A 22,028-nucleotide genomic window follows, 5' to 3' on the forward strand; every position below is an offset into this window, starting at 1 on the left:
CCTTCTGCTTTTTGCTTCCCTTAGAAATGGAAGGTATCCATTTCAGAAAGGCTACAAAGAAAATGAAGGTTAAAATAATTTTTACTAAATAAAAGTTATAACTTTCATTTTTATGTATGAAATGTAATGTAAAGCTTGAGAGAAAATATTTTACAATTATAAATAGTATCACTGGCAGCTTTAGAATAACTCGACATACTGGTGTTACTATTTAAGAATCAAATATTCCACAGCCTTTAATGCACATGTATGTGTTTTCATCCACAGGAAGATGGTTTTGGTGCCGGATGAAGGTGAGGATATGTGGCACACCTATAACATCCTCATGGAAGGTGATCGCATCCGAGCAACCACCATCCGTAAGGTACAACAGGAGTCTGTCACTGGATCTTCCACTTCCTCCCGAGTCCGCACCACAATCACCATCCAGATAGAGGCCATCGACTTTGATACGGCAGCTTGTGTGCTTAGGTGAGTTTTTTTTTTTTTTTTTTTTTTTTTTTTTTTTTTTTTTTTTTTTTTTTAAGCAGTTTTCATGAGTAATATTTCTGTATCTGTTTCATCAAGAATAGATGAAATAACCAAAAATATTGTGTATTGCTAAAAAAATTTTCTCAGAAATATAGTCTTATAAAAAAAAAAGGGACTGAAAATCTATTGTTCGCATTTCAGAGTAAAGGGTCGCAATGTTGAGGAAAACCAGTACATCAAGATGGGGGCTTACCACACTGTGGACCTGGAACCAAACAGGAAGTTTACTGTCTTTAAAGAAGAATGGGATTCTGTCACCCTAGAACGGATTGAAAGTGCTTGCGACCCAGCTAAGGTTAGGAGTGGCACATGAGCTATTGTATAGTAGTATAGGAATTTTAACATGGTACTTGCTTGATTTCACATTTTTATAGATAATTTGAAAATTTGCAGAATCATGAAGACAATACCATATGGGCTTGGCTGGCAAGCCCATTGAAGTTGTTATACTCACCAATCCATGAGGGGAATTGCATTACATTTGATTTATTGTATATTTTATTTTTACACATGTGACTTACCAAGCACTTATAATTAGCTGTAAAGCTTTCCTAACCACAGCCGTCAAAAATTCAAATTGTTCCGACACGGCATACAAACCTTCGGTCCTTTTACAATAGGAAGGTACTAGCGGCAGCTGGATAGGTCGTAAGCTTTCGAACAAGGGGTTCGGTAGTTAACTGCTTGTCCGACAGGCGCGCGCGCGCGACTGGGAGGTAAACAAACCACTTTTGCTTTCGGCCTGCTGGCGTGTGGACGTGTATCATCGCTCTCTGCCCGCTTCATCGTCGTTTGCTTTCGCATGATTGTATTTTTCTTTTTCTAATTATCTAGTGAAACTGAATTGTAAGTACAATCATTTCATTGAATTCTTTGTGAATTAAGGATCTTGGTGTCACCACGCCCTCCGATTACCCGAGTGCCGGGACTGAAGGGCGTAAGTGCGGGAATTCATTTTCCCAGAAATGATCCTCGTATTGTGTATGCTCGGTGCCGAGGGCGGGAGCACTCGCTCCGAGCGTAGATTGGGTTGGAAATGTGTAGATGAAAATCGTAAGTAAGTGCTCTTTTCATTTATATTTTTTTTTGACCTGTATGCCCGTTGCCGAACGAATGCGCTCGGCACGGAAACTTATTTAGTATGGAAGTGGAATCGCAAGTACAGTATTCTTTTTCATTTTCATATATTATTTTGATTGTAGCAATACTCATTTTGGATCAGTTTCCGAGCTTACCCGGAAATTGATCCTTCCCCCTTTTATTTTGAATGAAGTGAAATCGCAAGTGCAGTTCTTTTTCATTTTCATTTTTTTTATTGAGATTGCATTGTTTACTGGGATCAATGTTTCTGCTATTCCCGGGAATTGATCCTTCCCCTTTTTTATTTGTATGAAGTGAAATCGCAAGCGCAGTAGTCTTTTCATTTTCATATATTTTGATTGCATCAATTCATTATGGATCAAGGTTTCCAGAAACCTTGATCCATAAAGGTAAGGAATTGATCCTTTCACCCTTGCGCTCGGTACCTAGGGCGCAAATGCGCTCGATCCGAGCCCTTATTCATTGTGAAGTGAATCGTATGCAAGATGCATTTTCATTTTATCCCTTGTTATTGATTGCATCAATATTTATTTGGTTCAAGTTCCGCTCAGTCAGGGAATTGATCCTTATGCCCTTGCATTCGGGCCGATGGCACGATTGCTCTCGGGCTCTTATATTGTTGTTGGGTACATGGGTGCTGTGCGGGGGTGGGGAACGAGGACCCCCCCCCGCTCAGCTCCCACCGTGGTTCCCTTCCCTTGGGGGGGGGAGGTTATCGGCGTTCTTCTCCTCGCCCGATCCGTCGAGCGCGGGGGAGGGCGCTCGGTGCCCGATGTACAATTGTATTAGGGGTCTTCCACTCGTTCGGAGAGGGCTCATCCCCCCGCGCGAGGGGACTTCCCCCCCCACTAATCGCTATTACTGTTATTTCCGCAGGTGCTACTGCCACGAGGGTGGACCTTGGTGAGGTATGGGCGTCCTTCCATTTGCAGGGCGTGCTAGTGTCCAGGGGCTGCGGTTCTATGTCTGGGCCTACTGCGGTCACCCATGGAGTGGTGACCACGCAACCAGGTGACGACGTCCCTCCTCACCTGGTGTACTCGCCTCACGTGGTACAGTCTTGCCTACAGCCGCTGTGAAGTGCCGTTCGCCGTACCGAGAGGGGGGCGTGCCGCCGCCGCTCGTGGTTGCCGCGCTGCAGCGACCACACTCCGCTGCCCTAGAGCTCGCCCCTGGACCTGCCGCCAGTACCAGGATGTTGCTGGCTGCTGCTCCACTTCCTGTGTTGCCGGTGCTGCCTGCCGTACCTGCCGATTCTGGGCTGACTGTCCATGCAGTTGCTGCGCTGGCTGTCCCTGTCGTTGCTGCGCTGGCTGTCCCTGCCGTTGCTGCGCTGGCTGTCCCTACCGATGCTGTGCTGGCTGTGCCTGCTGTTCCTGAGATGCCCATACCTGCTGATGTCGTCCCTGTTCGTGGTGGTACTACCCAGACTTTGGTCTGTCTGTACAGGTGCGTCCGGGCCCTGTGGCTTCGGCTACAGCAGCCCCGGCTCCGCCCTGGATAGCAGATCTTACGTCTGTCCTGAGGAAGCTGACGAGAAGAGGAGGAAGGTGTCGTCGTCGTCGTCTTCATCTTCTTCATCGTCGTCGGCTGCGCCTCGCCGCCTCTTCCCCTTCGACTTCTAAGGCTTCACAGCCGAGGAAGAAGAAGGTTGCCTCCTCCCTCCTAAGAAGTCTCCCTCGGGAGCTTCTCGGGACCCGTCTCACCTCGGTGGGACGGGAGGGTTCCTTCCGCTGGTCCTCCTGCTCCTTCGGGAGCGGGGCCCGTCTCTTCTTCCGCAAGGAAGACGACTACGGGGACCAGAGGGGTACCGGCTAACACCGGTACTTCCTCGCCTGGTGTCAGTGGTTCTGCCACTGCATCAGGGTCCGTCTCGGCCTCTCGTTCGCGGGAGGTACCGAGTGTACGGTCGCCTACAGCGACCGTGCAGCCAGGAACCAGACCTCTGAGTCCGCTCAGCGTCAGGTTCACGGCACGGGGCGGAAGACTGGTGACAGCCGCTTATGCGACTCTCACCAGACCAGCTCTCACTCTCGCGGCGAACAGCTGGCTACCCGGGGACGTGGACGGTTCCACGACCGACCACGGGCTGAGGCTGGGAAGAGGTCCTCCCGTTCGCCGGTGCCAGCCACGGCTGGAACCAGCGACGTGACGTGCCGTGAGGACAAGCACCGGTCTCACTGTGACAGTGGAGCCTGCAGGTCGCCTGACCGTCGCTCTCACAGAAAGCGAACGGGTACGGCAACCAGCACCAGCTCTTCTGATACTCGAGATCGGGGCCGCTGTGCTCAGTCCAGCCGTCCTCCACAGGAGACGGTTCGACCAGGCCTGCAGCTCGATCGCCACCAGCGGGTTGACGATCGCCTGCAGCCCTCAAAAGCCTGCTGGTGCTGCCAGCGAGCAATGAGGGAGCGTCAGGTCTGCCTCTCCCGTACCTTCAACCTCCTCGGGTTACACCGGGAGGAGCGAGGTATTGAGGAGTGATCGTGAGGGGTGCGCCCCTCATGATCCCACCACAACGCCCTACGTGCCAGGCAAGTGGATGGGGAAGACCGAGAGGGCTGTCGCTGTTCCCCCTTCTTAGGAGGAAGGTTCTCGGAAATGCTCTTGTTCGAAGGGCTTAACGGTCCCACTCTGCAAGATGCTGTGACTTCCGAGATCCAGAGGGACTTTGTCGAGGTTACGGCGCTGATTCGTCAGCACAATGATCTCGGGGAAGGATCACCGCTCCCACCAGAAGAGCCACGTCTCGGCTCGAGTCGTTTTGGGGCCCGAGAGGGAACTCAAATCGACGGTGGGTCTGCCGCGATCGGAGCTTGCCGACTGGTTGAACCAGGTAGTCTCTCGTCTCCGGACAAGAAGGCTCTCTCAGTTCTGTACGGTCGAACAAGCTACTTCACCTCCTCTACTGCGACAGAGGCGTTTCTACGTGTCTTCGGACACCGTATTTAAATACCCCTTCGGTCCTCCTGAGGTTTCGACCTCGACGAGGACTGGAATGAGTCGGAGCGGTATCGGCTCTCTCCTGTCAGGTGTCGATTAGCCCCACCCAGACGACGTTCACAGTGGAAGGACGGCGTTCCCCCTCACCTGCTGCCGGAAGTGGGGGGGTGCCTGGCCAGCCATTGGGGGAAAAGTCTACGAGAGGCTGGCGCCCGGTGATAGATCTCTCTCCCCTGAACCGGTTGGTTCGCCAGACCCGGTTCACGATGGAGACGGCACGCGCAGTGCTCGACTCTATCAGGGAGAACGATTACATGCTTTCAGTGGACTTGAAGGATGCGTATTTACAAATACCCATTCATCAGTCCTCCAGAAAGTACCTCCGCTTCATCCTCGACGGGACGGTGTACCAGCTCAGGCCACGTTGCTTCGGTCTCTCAACCGCCCCACAGGTGTTCACGCGAGTGTTCACTCTGGTGTCTGCTTGGGCCCATTCGCACGGGATACGTCTGATGGGGTATCTCGACGATTGGTTAGTCCTGGCGAGCTACCGCTCGCAGTTGCTACAGGACAGGGATCGACTGCTCGAGTTCTGTCGCGATCTGGGGATCGTTCTGAACTTCGAAAAGTCCGATCTCGAGCACAAGCAGAGGATGAAGTACCTGGGTATGCGGATCGACACGGTAGCAGGGCGAGTCTTCCCCGCAGACTCGCGGATCAGCAGATTCAGCGAGGCAGCCAACCAGTTCCTGTCTCGGCAGGAACAGGTAGCTCAGCGTTGGCAAGTCGTGATCGGACACCTGTCGTCACTCGGGAAGCCAGTCCCTAACGGGCGTCTTCACCTGCGGTCTCTTCAGGGAGACTGAAGGAGAGTTGGTCACAGGCGACGGATCCCCCAAGCTTTCCATTGTCACGGACACAGGAGGTGAGGCAGGACCTAGCCGGGTGACTGGACGACAGGAACCCCTTAAGAGGAGTGCCTCTGCGCACTCTCCCCCCGGGACATGCAGCTGCTCTCAGACGCATCGACCGAGGGATGGGGCGCACACCTGGAAGAGTTGCGGACTTCAGGAGTGTGGTACGAGAACGACAAGCACCTTCACATCAATGTACTGAAACTCAAGGCAGCGTTCCTCGCTTTCCAAGAGTTCCAGGACCGCTTGATGGGACACTCAGTGGTGTTGATGTACGTCAACACCACGGTGGTGGCTTACGTCAACAAACAGGGGGGGCCTAGTGTCTCTCCCGTTGTATCAGTTGACTCGGCAGGTGCACGAGTGAGCCGAGGCGCACTCAATAGAGCTGTCGGCACGCTACATTCCAGGGAAGGAATGTAGTAGCAGACACGCTCAGCCGTCGGGATCAGGTGATAGGGACCGAATGGTCTCTACACCAGGACGTGGCGGAAAGGCTCTTCGACCTGTGGCGGCGACCAGTCGAGGATCTGTTCGCCATCCGGCACAACAGGAAGCTCCAGGTGTTCTTCTCGGCCGTGCCGGATCCATGGGCAGCTGCAGAGGACGCTCTTCAACACCCGTGGGACGACCTCTTCGCCTATGCCTTTCCCCCGTTCAGCCTGATTCGCAAGGTGATCAGTCGAGCACTGGTCATCCCGAATCTCAGGATGATCCTGATGGCTCCCAAATGGCCACAGGCAATTTGGTATCCGGACCTGCTGGCTCTTCTCGCAAGAGAACCGAGAGAATTCCCCATTGGCACAACCTTCTCGCCCAGCCACACGTCGAGCGGTACCACCGAGCAGTCCAGTCCCTACGTCTTCACGGCTGGCTGTTATCCACCATCTCTTGCGAACGAGAAGCTTTTTTCGTAGCGCAGCAACAGAGATGGCTGGAAACGTCGTCAGTCCTCTGCAGCTGTGTACCAGGGGAAGTCGGCCGTCTTCTGTGGTTGGTGTCGTAGACGGGGCCTATCTCCTCTCAGAGCCACTCTTCAGCAGGTAGCGGTTTCCTCGTTTTTCTTCGCCGAGGAAGCTCCTCTAAGTTCCCACAGTCAAGGATACAGAGCCGCCTTGACGCTCGTCCTGAAACTGACGGGATTGGACATCTCGAACTCGTTCGAGATCTCCTTGCTTAAGAGCAGCCTCCAAAGGTCTTGCCAAACCAGGGAACTCACAAGACCCTCTTCTTGCTGGACCTGGCATCGGCGAAGAGAGTACGGGAACTTCATGCAGATAATGATGTGGATGAGATGCTGCTTTGTCCTGGGAGGACGCTACGGCGCTATCTGAAGAGAACTCGACACCTCGGGCCTGAGTGTCGACGCTTCTTCGTTAGCAACGGGGTCACCAAGAAAGAAGTATCAAGAACACTCTTTCGTCCTGGCTGCGTGAGGTCTTCAGGAGGGCGTATGAGGCTGATGGTAGTGACGACATCCGTACGTCCCGTCCGAGAGCTCACGAAGTCAGAAGTATTGGCCCCTCGTTGGCGTTTCGTAAGAACTTCTCCGTGGCGCATTATTGGAAGGCAGGGGTGGGTCGGTACAACCAGACTACCGGCACCTTCCTTATACCTCTTGGATATTGCCCATAGGTCCTTGGATCGGTTTCCTTAGGACCCGTGGTGGCTGCTCAACATGTCGTCTAGCTAACCCAGACCCTAGCAGGCTGAACAGCATCGAGTCCTGGTGTGACTGTATGAATAGATAGTGAATGAGAAAGTGACTGGCTTCTCTTTCTATCTTTTTCTACCCCTCTACCTGTGGGGTAGAGGGATACGGTCATTACCCTGCTGGATAAGGACGAGATGCCGGTGAGCTATATGACAGAGCCCCATCCTATCCCTTTCACTAGGGGTAGGAGCAGAATATCCACCACTTCCTTCTACAAGGGGGGGAAGTGGATGCCTACAAGAGTCAAAACCATGACTTTATCTTTGCTCCTGTACAGGAACAAGTTCTTACATTGCTGGTACGAAGAGATACGCTTGCCTCTCTCTTAGTACTTGGTCCAGAGGTCTGACCATTGATCCTGCGGTGCACACCCCGATCAATCGGACAGAGGCTTGGATCCCTCCCTCGCTCTTACGACCAGGGAGGCTTCCAAGGTTGGGCGAACACCAGTCTGTTCACAAAAGACTCAGATTCCACCCACCAAGAAGTGAGTCTTCCTATTGTAAAAGGACCGAAGGTTTGTATGCCGTGTCGGAACAAATGACAATTTGTCCAAAATTGCATTTTTCCTAACTATACAAACCTGAGGTCCTTTTACACATAGCCCCACCTCATGCCACCCCTCACTCTGCAGTTTTTGCTTGGGCCAAAAGCAAAAGTGATTTGTTTACCTCCCAGTCGCGCGCGCGCGCCTGTCGGACAAGCAGTTAACTACCGAACCCCTTGTTCGAAAGCTTACGACCTATCCAGCTGCCGCTAGTACCTTCCTATTGTAAAAGGACCTCAGGTTTGTATAGTTAGGAAAAATGCAATTTTGGACAAATTGTCATTTTGCAGTGGCAGGGCACAAGACAGTGCTAACCATCCTCTTGTGTGGAGTGGGTTTTTGCTTTCAAATTCAAAGACATTTTCAGAGGAGTCAAAACTCCCTCCCTTCATTTTTGGGAGTAAGTAGGGTTCCTGCTTCTGCGACCTCTGCTGCTTCAGGATTTCCCTCTGATGAGTTTGAGGCTTCTGATTAGACTCTGATGCTGAAGAGTAAAGGTTCTGCCTCTAGACTCTGATGCTGAAGAGTAAAGGTTCTGCCTCTAGACTCTGATGCTGTGTTGGGCACTCGTTCGCAAATTGCTTCAAGTGCTCGTGTTTCTAATGAATTGCGAGCATCCCAAGCTGCTGACGGAGAATATTCTCTACAGGTTCAGGCACGTGCGAAAGAAAGGCAAGACATTCACATGTCTCGTCTCTTCCTACCAGCACTACCACTAGCACTGTGAGAGCGCCTCAGTGGCTTGGTTGGTATGGTCTTTGCCTGCCGCCTCAGTGGCCACGAGTTCGATTCTCGGGCATTCCACTGAGGGGTCAGAGATGTGTATTTCTGGTGATAGAAGTTCACTCTCGACATGGTTCAGAAGTCACGTGAAGACACCATACACAAACTAGCACTGAGGATTCGAACACCTGGAACACTGGGAGAGGCAGGGAGGAGGTTCTCTTTGAAAGTTCTACGGAACTACTGACAGGTGGCCTCTCTCCTAGGAGGCAGTGGTTCTCTCATTAGCCCTATACACCCTTGGGGCGGGGTCCAATTCGCATTCTTCTATTCGGTCTTGCGTTTTGGGGGCCTTGAGTGCGTGATCTTTTAAGTTGAGCTCTTGATCCAATTCTTAGAAGTCTGCATCTAAGACTGGCTCTGTGCCTGTTCTTCCTCGATTTCTTCAGAAGTCGAGAGAGCACCGCTCCCGATTATTCTTCTTACAAAATTCGGCAGTCATGCCAAGCAATTGCTCGTCGAGCGCTTGGAATCCTTGGAATCACAAGCACTTGGAATGTGAGAGAGTGATCACTTCCGATGTTTGCTCTTATGAGATTAGGAAGTCCCATCGAGAAGGTTGGATTTGTGAGAATTTCTGTCACTCACCAAGCACTCGGGTTCTTTGGAATCATGTGCACTTGGAAGGCAAGAAGACTGCCCTTGATGCTTGGTCAGGTACCATCCTTGTGTCTTGGACCTTAGGGTCCAAGTATGTACAGTAGCAGACATAGAATCCCTCTTTGAACTTTCTTCTCGAGGGGCTTCGGCCTCAAATGAGACTACAGGTATTTTCCTGCTTATGATTGGGTTAGGTTCCAAAAAACCCATCATATGTTGGAAAAATTGTATCTGAAATAAAGCCTAGCCTACATTAGGGTAATCGGTACCATCTTTACATATAGGGTAGCCTAGCCTACACTTCACAGTATACTTTATACATATACGGTATAATATCCCGTAGGGGTTTAGTGCCGTCAGCATATCCTCATGTGATGCACTGTAGGGATTACTTAAGGTTCTCTGCAGCGTGCCTTTGGCGCCTAGCTCCACCCCTTTTATGAATTTATTGTTCCTCCTTTCATATTCTCTCTCTTCCATCTTAATTTCTGCCCTTTCCTAACACCTTTCAAACCTTTCACTCCCAGTTTCTGTTTCAGTGCTGAATGACATCATAGGTACCAGTGCTTGGCCTTTGGATTAAATACTATATTCTAACTATATAGTATAGTAATTATTCAAAGAGAAATTGAATAACATTAACAAGAGTTAGCCTAGCGTACACGAAGGTATACCGTATACATGCAAATATGTACAGTACAAGGCATAGTAATTTATCAATATAAGCCAATTCTGGAGGTTCAGTGCATTCTGACTATGATATATCGGTAAACAAAAAAACATTGGACACGAAACGAGAATCAGATTCGGTCCGACATCAGCATAATTGAGCTATGTCAGGCTGCCGAGGGCTATGTATAATTATAAAATAAAAACGTAACAAATATGCATCTTTTCCATGAATCTTTTAAAAAGTTGTACAATATTTCACTGTATCCAATAATATTGTATGTACAGGTGGCCTGTGGTTAACTGCTAAATCGCTCAGCGGCGAATCGGTTTTACGGCTGTCGTCAAAAATATTCATTAAAAAAAATAAGGTCCTTTAAGGTATTTTTATGTACAATTATCGGTTAACAGCGCCGCTACCGCCATTGTGTCAAACAAGTACATACATTTGTAAAAATACCATTCAGACCATAAAGGTTATGCAAATGATATTAAAAAATTTTATTGAGAGTTATTACATAGGTATTAGGGTATGCCTCTGATGCTGTTCTTTGCCAAAAATATAGAGTTAAATAAGTTCAAATTTAGCTATGAATGTGTTGATTTATAAATATTCATGCTTTTATGTTTAAAATGTCTATTACTTATAGGGTATTTTTATTTCTGCACAGAAATATGATACAAAGGCAGCTTTTGAAACTGCCCTTCAGTTATCAAAGAGGTTGTTTGTTCCGACACGGCATACAAACCTTCGGTCCTTTTACAATAGGAAGGTACTAGCGGCAGCTGGATAGGTCGTAAGCTTTCGAACAAGGGGTTCGGTAGTTAACTGCTTGTCCGACAGGCGCGCGCGACTGGGAGGTAAACAAATCACTTTTGCTTTCGGCCTGCTGGCGTGTAGACGTGTATCATCGCTCTCTGCCCGCTTCATCGTCGTTGCTTTCGCATGGTTGTGTTTTTCTTTTTCTATTTATCTAGTGAAACTGAATTGTAAGTACAATCATTTCATATTTATTTCCATTGAATTCAATTGTGAATTAAAGGATCTTGGTTTCTCCACGCCCTCCGATTACCCGAGTGCCGGGACTGAAGGGCGTAAGTGCGGGAATTCATTTTTCCCAGAAATGATCCTCGTATTGTGTATGCTCGGTGCCGAGGGCGGGAGAGCGCTCGCTCTGAGCTTATATTTTGGTTGGAAATGTGTAGATGAAAATCGTAAGTAAGTGCCCTTTTCATTTATTTTTTTTTGACCTGTATGCTCGTTGCCGAGCGAATGCGCTCGGCACGAAAACTTATTCTGTATGGAAGTGGAATCGCAAGTACAGTATTCTTTTTCATTTTCATATATTTATTTTGATTGTAGCAATACTCATTTTTGTACATGAACTTTCCTGTCAGACATATACTTAGCTTACGTCTCTGACGTCACGACAGAATTCAAAACTCGCGGCTAACGCGACAGGTAGGTCAGGTGATCTACCTTACCCGCCGCTGGGAGGCGGGTGTAAGAACCATCATACCTTTCTTGCCAGATTTTTTCTGTCGTCGGTGTCGACCACACCTGTTGTCGGTACCTCTTGACAGTTGGATTCTTTTCTCGTTTTCGCCCTGGATTGTTTCTACGGACTTTTGGTGAAGTACCCGATCTTTTGGCCTGGCATTCGTGATTTGTGGACAGTTATTGGACTTTTCTTTGGATTTTTCTTTGGATTTTTCTTGGATTCATGATGTCTGATGTTGATACTAAGAAAACTGCTATGTTTAGAGTTTGTTGTATGACTGAGTGTAAGGTGAGGCTACCGAAAGCTGCGGTAGACCCTCACACGGTATGTTTGAAGTGTAGAGGGAATGAATGCACCTTTAATAACCCTTGTAATGAATGTGAAAAGCTGAATGAGGATGAATGGAAGTCTTTGTCTTCCTACTTGAGGAAGCTTGAAAAGGATAAAGTTAGGAAAGCTTCTTCCAGGAGCAGTAGTAGATCTCGTATTAGCGAGTTGGATGTAGATAATCCTATTTTAGAAGTAGCTCCTTTTGTCAGTTTCAGCTCCTGCTCCCTGCACCGAAGCCGAAGATGCGCCTTCGGAAGTGGCCTCAATGAAAGCCACCATTTGCAGTATGAAGAGGAAAATCAAGCAACTAGAAGGTAAGAGTGATTCCAATAGTGATTTGTGCAGTGAACCCAGTGCAGTGGAGGGTGCGTCTGATCGGCTCCCTAATGCTTCCAGGCCTAGACCTCTTCCAGACTCCCAGTCCCAGTGGAGGAGGAAAGTCGAAAGCCGCAGGAAGGTTAGGGAGCATCCCCAACGGTCAGGCGTCCCCTCGGTAGCTCATGTTGATCGTTCCCAGGCTACCTTGGATCGCTCCAAGAGAGAAATTTTGCGCCAGTGCTTCTCGTCGTCGCCTTCGCCTTCTCCTAAAAGAGGATGGAGCTCTTCGGAAGCCTCGCGCCCTTCGAAGAGAGCCTGGAACGCTCCCTGCGCCCGCCCTTCCAGCCCTGAAGTTTTTTCGGAAGAGCCTGAGGTGGAAGCGAAGAAGCGTAAGAGATCTCAGGAGTATCGTTCCCCGAGCGGAGATCGAGCCTCGTCTCCTGTTCACGAGTTTGTGAATTCTCCTGCAAGGTAGTTGGCTAACCTTCAGGCGCAGATTTCGGCTCTGGCTGGCTCTCTTTGCGTGTCTTCTCGTCGTAGGAAGGACGTCTCGCTTCTGTAAAGAAGTCCAGGCTCCCCTCTCCTGACTCTCGCTATTCGACGGAAGAGGCGCGCTCACCTGTGCGTTCGGATTCTCGCAGGAGGCTTTCTGCTTCGGACAAGATCACATCTGCGTCTAAGCGACATTCGCCTGACAGACAAGTTTCTCCTTCGGACAAGGAGCAAACTGCGCGTAGGAGATCCTCACCCTACAGACGCTCTTCTCGAGACAGGATCGCTCCCCTTGACAGGCGCCAAGAGCCTAGTAGGCACTACTCACCTCGTAGCCGCTCCTCGTCTCGCCTCCACTCTCGGTTGACAAGCGCCCTAAATCGGACAGGCGCCCTTCGCTGGACAGGCGTCAAGAGCTTGTTAGGCGCGTTTCGCCTGGCAGGCGCTCGTCTCCCGACTTTTACTCGCCTCGAGTCAGGCGCCGAGAGCCTAGCAGGCGCTTCTCCCCTGGTAGGCGCTCACCTAGTAGGCGCTCGTCGCCAGAGATTCTCTCGCCTCGGTTCAGGCGCCAAGAGCCTGGTAGGCGCTTTTCGTATGGCAGGCGCCGTTCGCCTGGTAGCCGCTCTCCTTTGGATAGGCGCCAAGAGCCTGATAGAAGTTCTTCTTCAAACAGGCGCTCTGCACCTGACTGCCGCCTGACTCCTATTAGGCTTCAAGGATCTGGGAAACGCACTCCTCCAGACAAGAAGGATGTTGCAAGTAGACACTTGCCTGAAGCATTGTCTCCAAGACGTATACGTCTAACTTCCTCTAGAGACTCCTTTAAGGATAGTCGCGCCTCTAAGGATCAGGAGGGCTCTTCAGCTCAGGAGGAACAGGACCCCTCAGAAGAAGAAGGACCAAGACGCCTCAGTTTCCTCCTATAAGAAACTAACAGAGTTTACTCCTGCAAGAGTTTGGAGATATCCTTTCTCCTGTGGCTCCCCCTTCTCCTCTTTCGTTATTCTCCACTTCGAAGACGTCGAAGGTTTCGTCTTGTGTAAGGATGAAACCTACTGTTTCCATGAAGAAGGCGCTGAGAGGTTTTGGGGAATGGCTCCTTTCTAAGGAAGAGAAAGGGAAGACGGTTTTTCTTTCCCTCCGTCTAAACTGACCGGCAGATTGGATTCTGGTACGAATCGGGAGAACCTTTAGGCCTCGCTCTCCCTTCGTCTGCGGACTCGGACTTCTCTTCATTAGTGGATGCTGCTCGTCGTTCCGCCCTCTTGTCCGCCAAGACTACGTGGGGAATGAACGAACTTGACCACTTACTGAAGGGATGTTCCGAGTCCTGGAAGTTTTTCAACTTCCTTGATTGGTCTTTAGGTGTTCTGGCTAATAAGACCAAGACCCCCAGATGCTCTGTCTCCTGAAGATCTTAACTGTGTACTCACTTGCATGGATAAAGCAGTGAGAGACGGATCGAGTGAAGTCTCCTCACTGTTTGGAGCTGGAGTGCTTAAGAAACGGTCGGTCTACTGTTCGTTTCTCACGAAGGCAGTGTCTCATGCACAAAGGGCCTCGCTCTTGTATGCTCAACTCTCTCCTCTTCTGTTCCCCAAGAAAATTATCCAAGATGTCTCGAGTGCCCTTTCAGCTAAGGCTACTCAGGACATGTTAGCCCAGGCGGCCAGGAAACCTCGCTCTGTCTTCCAACCCAAGACCAAGAAAGAGACTCCTCTGAGACAGGAGCCCTTTCGAGGAGGACCCGCTGTCAGAGGTTCTGCAACCAGAGGGACTAGACCTTTTAAGAGAGGTAAAACCTTCTCTAAGTCAGTCAGAGGGGAAGAAACATACGGCCGGTCAAGGACTCCAGACATCAGTGGGTGCCAGACTACTGAAATTTGCCGACGTCTGGTCCCTATCGATTGTCAGCAAAGGATACCTCATTCCTTTCTCGTCAAGACCACCATTGACGACAACTCCGAGGGAGTTGGTAGCCAAGTACAAGGACCCCATCATGAATCAAGCCCTTTCTCTAGCAGTAGATCTCATGCTAGAGAAGGAGGCTATAGAACTAGTGAAAGATCCCCGCTCTGCGGGCTTTTACAACAGACTTTTCTAGTTCGAAGAACTCAGGAGGATGGAGACCGGTGTTGGATGTAAGCGCCCTGAACGTCTTTGTGGAAAAGAGGAAGTTCGCCATGGAGACAACTTCCTCAGTGTTAGCGGCTCCTTCGTCCAGGGGACTGGATGGTGTCTCTAGACCTTCAGGACGCTTACTTTCATGTGCCGATCCATCCTTCTTCACGGAAGTATCTACGATTCATGATGGGAGGAAACATCTTCCAATTCAAGGACTTGTGCTTAGGCCTATCAACTGCACCCCAAGTTTTCACGGGGTTAATGAAAAACGTGGCGCAGTGGCTACATTTGGAGGGAGTGAGGGTGTCGCTTTATCTCGACGACTGGCTAATCAGAGCAGAGTCTCAAGAAAGATGTCTGGAGGACCTTCAAAAGACCCTTACATTGGCAAGTTCGCTGGGACTTCTGGTGAACTTCCAGAAGTCTCAATTAATTTCCCCAGTCAAGAGGGGATCTTATCTGGGGATTCGAAATAGCTTCTCTGGCTTTTCGGGCTTTTCCCCCGTCGCCAGGAGGCGGATAGCATTCGTTGCTACGAGAAAATAACGACCTTCCTAGAGAAAGATGCATGCACAGCGAGGGAGTGGATGAGTCTGCTGGGACACTCTCCTCGCTGGAGCAATTCGTTTCTCTAGGAAGGTTGCATCTCAGGCCTCTACAGTTCTTCCTATACCAGAACTGGAGGCGTCTTCTCCCCTAGATCTGGAGTTCTCCTTCAAGATCTCAAGGGAAATCAAGAGAGTCCTTCGGTGGTGGAACAACCACTTCGATTTGTGGAAGGAATGTCTCTCTACATGCCGAAACCCCAGCCATGTGTGTTTTCCGACGCATCGGAGGCAGGTTGGGGAGCGACACTCGGGACAAGAGAAGTGTCAGGCACCTGGAAGGGGGATCAGGTGTCCTGGCACATCAACAAGAAAGAGTTGATGGCAGTCTGGATGGCATTGAAAGCCTTCGAACCCCGCCCCACGTCCGAAATGCAGTAGTGCAAAAAAAAAAGGGGGGGGGGTCAATTCGGACAACACAACAGCCTTGGCGTACATCAAAAAAACAGGGGGGGACGCACTCCTTCTCCCTGTACGAAACAGCAAGGGATCTTCTGCTGTGGTCTCAAACAAGGAAGATCAGTCTTCTCACAGATTCGTACAGGGAGAAAGGAACGTCAGGGCCGATCTCCTGAGCAGGAAGAATCAACTCCTGCCTTCCGAGTGGACCCTCCACTCAGAAGTATGCCAAGACCTGTGGAGAAGATGGGGCAGACCTCACATCGATCTCTTTGCAAACAGCAAAGAACGCAAGAATCGAACTTTACTGCTCCCCGATCTCAGACCCAGGAGCAGTATCAGTGGATGCGTTTCTCCTAGATTGGACAGGGCTAGACGTCTACGCCTTTCCCCCCTTCAAGTACTAGGACAAACCCTCAAGAAATTTGCTATCTCGGAGAGGACAAGAATGACGCTAGTAGCTCCGTTCTGGCCCGCCCAAGATTGGTTCACAGAGGTACTGGAATGGTTGGTGGACTTTCCAAGAGCACTTCCACAAAGACAAGATTTGCTCAAACAACCCCACTTCGACAGGTATCACAGAAACCTCCCCGCTCTCAATCTGACTGGCTTTCGACTGTCAAAAGTCTTGTCAGAGCGAAGGGGTTTTCGACAAAAGCTTGCTAAGGCTATCGCCTCAGCTAGAAGACCTTCGACCCTTAAAGTCTACCAGTCGAAGTGGGACGTCTTTCGCCGTTGGTGCAGGAACCAGAAGTTTTCCTCTTCCAGTACCTCTGTGACTCAGATAGCAGATTTCCTAGTTTTCCTCAGAGAAAAATGCGGTTTGGTAGTTACTCTTACTATCAAAGGATACCGAAGCATGCTGCTGCGTATTCAGACATAGGAAATTAGATCTTTCGAATAACAAAGATCTTCATGATCTATTAAGATCCTTTTGAATCTTCCAAGAAAACCTCGAGCGAAGTTCCAAGTTGGAATCTGGATGTGGTTCTTCGTTTCCTGAGGTCCGCTAGGTTTGAACCACCACATTTAGCCTCCTTCAAAGATCTCACGAGGAAAGCTCTGTTTCTTTCCAATGGCTTTAGCATCAGCATAAAAGGGTTAGTGAGATTTCATGCCCTAGAAGGGAAGGGTAGGTTTCAAAGGAGATTCCGTGGTTTGTTCCTTCCTTCCTTCGTTTTTGGCAAAAAAATGAGAACCCTCAAATCCGTGGCCAAGGAACTTTGAGGTTCGTGGTTTATCTGCCATAGTAGGGGAAGAACCTGAAAGAACTCTTTGCCCTGTTAGGAGTTTAAAATACTACCTTCAGAAGAAGAAAACCCTTAAGGGCATTGAGGATAGACTATGGTGCTCTGTAAAGGACCCCAGCAGACCATTGTCGAAAAATGCGCTGTCTTTCTTCATTAGAAGTGTTGTGAAAGAAGCACATAAAGCTTGTAATGAGGAACATTCAAGATCCTAAAAGTCAAGGCTCATGAAGTAAGAGCAATTGCCACTTCCTTGGCTTTAAGAAGAATATGTCTCTTCAGAATCTGATGAAAACTACATTCTGGAGATGTAATTCAGTATTCGCCAACCACTAACTAAAAGACGTCAGTATTACGTATACGAGTGCTTCGCGTTAGGCCCGTACGTATCGGCGGATTCGGTGCTGGGCAGGGAGCTGGAACATATCCTTAGTAGTTTTTTCCCTTGTTTTTTTGGTAATTGAGTCATATGGTTGTATGAAAAATGATGCAGGTAGGCATCTTTTTTCGTTTCGTAATGCTAATAACGTTAGTTTGGTTAGGTGATCGGATTTGGTTTGAAGCTCCCTGCGTTGGTAGTGGACAGGTTCTGTCATAGAAGAGGGCGAACCCCCATTGACATGATCCGACTTGGATTCTACTAAGTAAGCGGATATCAAGTCCCGTTAGTAGACCCAAAGAGTCTTTTCAGCTGTAGGTCACGCCCTCGCTGTAGCTCTTATGGCTATGCAGACTAATAGACAGTATCTATGAAGTCTTCAGCCTAAACAGGTAAGAACCAAGGTTATTTTTATCCTACAACAGGTGTTGTTTACCTTTTCTTTGTTATTTTCTGTCTTGTACCCTCCACCAAGGGTGTCAATCAGCTAAGTATATGTCTGACAGGAAAGTTCATGTACAAAAATGATATTGTTATTTTACAATAAAGTTTTGTACATACTTACCTGGCAGACATATACGATTGATGGCCCGCCCAGCCTCCCCTCAGGAGACAGGTATAAGAGAGAAAAAATCTGGCAAGAAAGGTATGATGGTTCTTACACCCGCCTCCCAGCGGCGGGTAAGGTAGATCACCTGACCTACCTGTCGCGTTAGCCGCGAGTTTTGAATTCTGTCGTGACGTCAGAGACGTAAGCTAAGTATATGTCTGCCAGGTAAGTATGTACAAAACTTTATTGTAAAATAACAATATCATTTTGGATCAGTTTCCGCTCTTACCCGGAAATTGATCCTTTCCCCTTTTTATTTGAATGAAGTGAAATCGCAAGTGCAGTTCTTTTTCATTTTCATATTTTATTGAGATTGCATTATTTACTTGGATCAATGTTTCCGCTATTTCCCGGGAATTGATCCTTCCCCTTTTTATTTTGTATGAAGTGAAATCGCAAGCGCAGTATTCTTTTTCATTTTCATATATATTTTGATTGCATCAATTCATTATGGATCAAGGTTTCCGTTCATCGGGAATGGATACCCTTTTAAACCCTTGCGCTTCGGTACCCGAGGGGCGCAAATGCCCTCGATCCGAGCCCTTATTCATTGTGAAGTGAATCGTAATGCAAGATTCTTTTTCATTTTTATGCATGACACTTACCTGGCAGGTATATATATAGCTGTATTTTCTGAAGTCCGACAGAATTTAAAAAAACTTCCGACACACGCAGTGGTCGGCCAGGTGGTTAGTACCCATTCCCGCCGCTGGGAGGCGGGTATCAGGAACCATTCCCATTTTCTATTCATAAATTTTCTGTCGCCGGTACTGAAAACACCTGTTTTCAGTACCTCCGGCTTAGGATTTTGGAAACTTCATTTGCCGCTAAGTATCCTAATTGTCTTTTAATTTATTTACTTGGATTTGTGGCTAGGCATACGCTATCTTAAATTGATTTGAATTTGATTCATTTTTGCATAAGATATCTGAATCTAGTTAGGCTAGTTTCAGAGGGTGTTGTCTGCAAAGATAGGGTGTGGCTACCGAAAGCTTCGGTAGTTCCGCACTTGGGGGGCGCAATTAATCAGTAAACATGTATCTATTCCGTAAGGAAAAAGTATGATTCGTATGTACGCAATTAATCAGTAAAACGTGTCTAATTCCGTAAGGAAAAAGTTTGTTAGTATGTACGCAATTAATCAATTACGAAAGTCAGGGTAGTGATACTGCTAACCTTCCGGTAGACTTTTATTTTGCCTAACGCTGTAGTATGGCCTACGGGTTATGACTATGTCCCCTGCGAGAGGTGATCGCTCTCCTTCATTGTTGTGAAGAGTTCTACTTCTGTTTTTGTTACGCCTAACCCTGTAATGTTGCCTTCGGGCCCTAAACAGTGTCTGTAGAGGTTATTGCCCTTTCTCTTATACTATTTCGATTCGTAACTTAGAATCGAAAGTGCTTGCTTTAGAGAGCAATAGTGAAGTGGCTAAGTGCAGTGACAGTGCCCCTTGTGTAGTGGATGGTGCGTCAGATCGGCCTTATAACGCCTCTAGGTCTAGACCTCTGTCGAACTCCCAGAACCAAGGGAGAGGGCATGTCGAAAGCCGAAGGAGGGTTACAGGGAACCCGGCCCCACCGATCTGGGCGTGCCTTTCGGGCAGTTTCTGATGAAAATCCCCAGACTGGCCAAAGTGCGTGCACATGCACGAAATCCTGAAAGATTGCTTCTCGTCCTCCGAGGCGTCCCTCCCCGCACAAGGGTTGGAGCTCTCGGAAGGACTCGCGCCTCTAAGAAGCTTTATAGAAGAGGACGCTTCACGTCCCTTCTCCCGTTATGTGTTTCAGTGAGAAGTAAGAAGGCGAAAGTTGCCTGATCACGTGTACTTCTTTTCACCAAGAAATAGGAAAAGAAGCAGTTTCTCTCGCTTGTTTTTTGACGCCTGTCAGGAGCGTGACGCTTTTCTGCACGCTTATTTGGACGATCGGCTTGAACAGGACGCTCGGGGGATGGACGCACTCACCAGTGGACGCCGAGCGTCCTCGCCAGTGGCCGCCGAGCGCAGCACCAGGACGCCGAGCGTCTGCCAGGTGGTTCCGAGCGCCGCACCAGACGCCAGCGTCCCGCCAGTGGACGCCGAGCGCGGGCCCGGACGCCGAGCGTCCTCGCCAGTGGACGCCGAGAGCGCACCAGAATGTTTCTGTTGAACTCTTCAAGCTCTTGTTTAAGATTTGAGCTCAAGAAAGTGAACAGAACTTCGTCTTCGAAACCCAGCAAGACCTCGGTTTCGTGAATTCAGAGGTCTCTGTCAATATTATATTGCTTTTCGCAAAGGTGGATGGAGTTAAGGAAAGCTCAAGGGAAGATCTCGTTTTCTCTACCTCAGTCAAGACTTTGAGATAAGACAGTTACGGGTTATGTAAAGGGCTCGACGTCCTGAACGTCAGGATTTCGGCAACGTTCAGTAGGATTCTTGCAAAGGCACTCATCAAAAGGACGCTCTTCAGGAAAGCGCAAGACAGGACTTCCTTTGCCATACTGCCAATAATTTAAAGCTTTTTAGACCATCTGAAAGGGTTTTTCAGATGATAGATTTTGTTAGTTTCTAGTCGAGACTTCCATGCCGATTGAGCATTGTCGTTCTACCTACCGTAAGCCCAGTCTCTTAACAGGATTCTGGCCCTTCCTTGTTTTGAGACGGGAATCGAAAAATAAAAGGCTCGACTTCCTGGATTACGTTTTGTCATTCAGTGACTTTCCCCCATTGACAAATATACTATTGTTTTGTCAAGTTAAGTGGGTCTCCCCTCATTGACAAAATATCTCTCTGTACCGTTAATGGGTTAGTTTCACTCATTGACCAACATCTCATTAACTTGATATTGCGTAAGCGAATAAGGACAAGGTTCGGAAGAGCTCTCCTTCCTCATTCGCAGACTCGTACAAGAAATAGACTGGTAGACTACATCATGAACGCTTATGTCCAGTATCTTAAGAAGCTTGAGCTGTCTGCTTCGATTCTCTAAGTTTTGTTCATGAAACTTGCCTGTCAGATATGTACTTGTAGCTGTATTTTCCGAATTCAGCTATATTATTGTCTGCCAGGTAGTATGAACAAACTTTATTGTGATATAATAAAATTTTTTTGCCGTTGCGTTATTTTACTACTGGTTGGTTCAGTCATACACGCTTGCTGTTGTTACCTCTTCGGATGGCAACCGAGAGGTCTATTGTCTACTATTTTAAGGACATTTAATCGTCACTCCCTGCAGCCTTCCAGGAGTTTCCGATTTATCTTTTACCGTTGTATGGTAGTGTTCTGACGACACAAACGCATCTATATATTTAGCGTTTTCTGTTTCGCTTAAATATACCAGCTTGAGAGTCTCTTTTTGTTTCAAAAAATAACGGACCTATTTCTTCGTAGAATAGGGTAGCTGGCAACCCAGACATAAAGTTAAGAGACGACGTTCGTAAGCTGCTGGCTGCTGCTGTGTCTGACTGTCCAAGTTCTAACCGAGCCAGTAACAGATCGTGCGCGGTCATGCGCGGTAGGTTACGTCTCTCTCTCCCTGCGGGATTGACTGACTAACCGTATCTCTGTGCTGGTCGGTTACGTCTCTCCTGCGGGGATTGACTGACTAACTGTATCTCTGTCTACAATCACGGACTTTAGCCTAAGATTGAGGGGATTTCTTACGTGAATGAATAAACGTTTGCATTAGTTTTGCCTTACTATGTTCAACAGAGTTATCTCTTAATCTTTCGGTGCTCGTTACCGCACGGTATAGAACTACGAGTCTACCGCAACATTGCACTTTTATATGCTCTCCTGCTTAGGCAAAGCGCAGCCTTATAGGGAAGTTAAGCATACTCGGGGAGGGAATGGATGAGCTTGCTGGGGACCATTTCCTTCCTGAAGAAGTTTGTTTCCCCGAATAGACTGCAATTCAGACCACAGTTTTTTACTACCGGGAAAACTGAAATATTATTCAAGATCTAGGAATTATTCTGAACATCTCTCAGTGGCGTCATGATAGAAAGGAGGTGCCGGACATCTGGATAGTGTTTCAGATGTCCTGGATCTTAATCTGAAAGAAGTAAATGCAATTCGGTCGTCCCTCCAGTCCTCGAAACGAGTTTTTGGAACCAGTGGTCCACATCAACTCTGATTTATTCCACAGCTCTCTCATATCTTAAGAAGTATCTTCTCTCGGTCCTGCTCGAGTTTACGAGAAAGAGCCTATTATAACAACAAGCGTAGAATGTAAACAGATCAT

At 48.5% G+C, this 22,028-nt stretch overlaps 1 protein-coding gene across 1 annotated transcript in view; it reads left to right on the forward strand.

Annotated features, from left to right (window-relative positions):
• LOC135225231 (protein pelota-like) overlaps window positions 1–22,028 on the forward strand; it is a 131,948-nt gene that overhangs the window by 37,665 nt on the left and 72,255 nt on the right. The window contains exons 2-3 of the mRNA XM_064264557.1: window positions 268–471; window positions 673–826. Coding sequence (XP_064120627.1) covers window positions 268–471; window positions 673–826 — 358 coding nt within the window. The remainder of the gene's footprint in view (window positions 1–267; window positions 472–672; window positions 827–22,028) is intronic.

This window comes from Macrobrachium nipponense, chromosome 13, assembly GCF_015104395.2.
Source record: "Macrobrachium nipponense isolate FS-2020 chromosome 13, ASM1510439v2, whole genome shotgun sequence".
NCBI classification, from domain to species: domain Eukaryota; kingdom Metazoa; phylum Arthropoda; class Malacostraca; order Decapoda; family Palaemonidae; genus Macrobrachium; species Macrobrachium nipponense.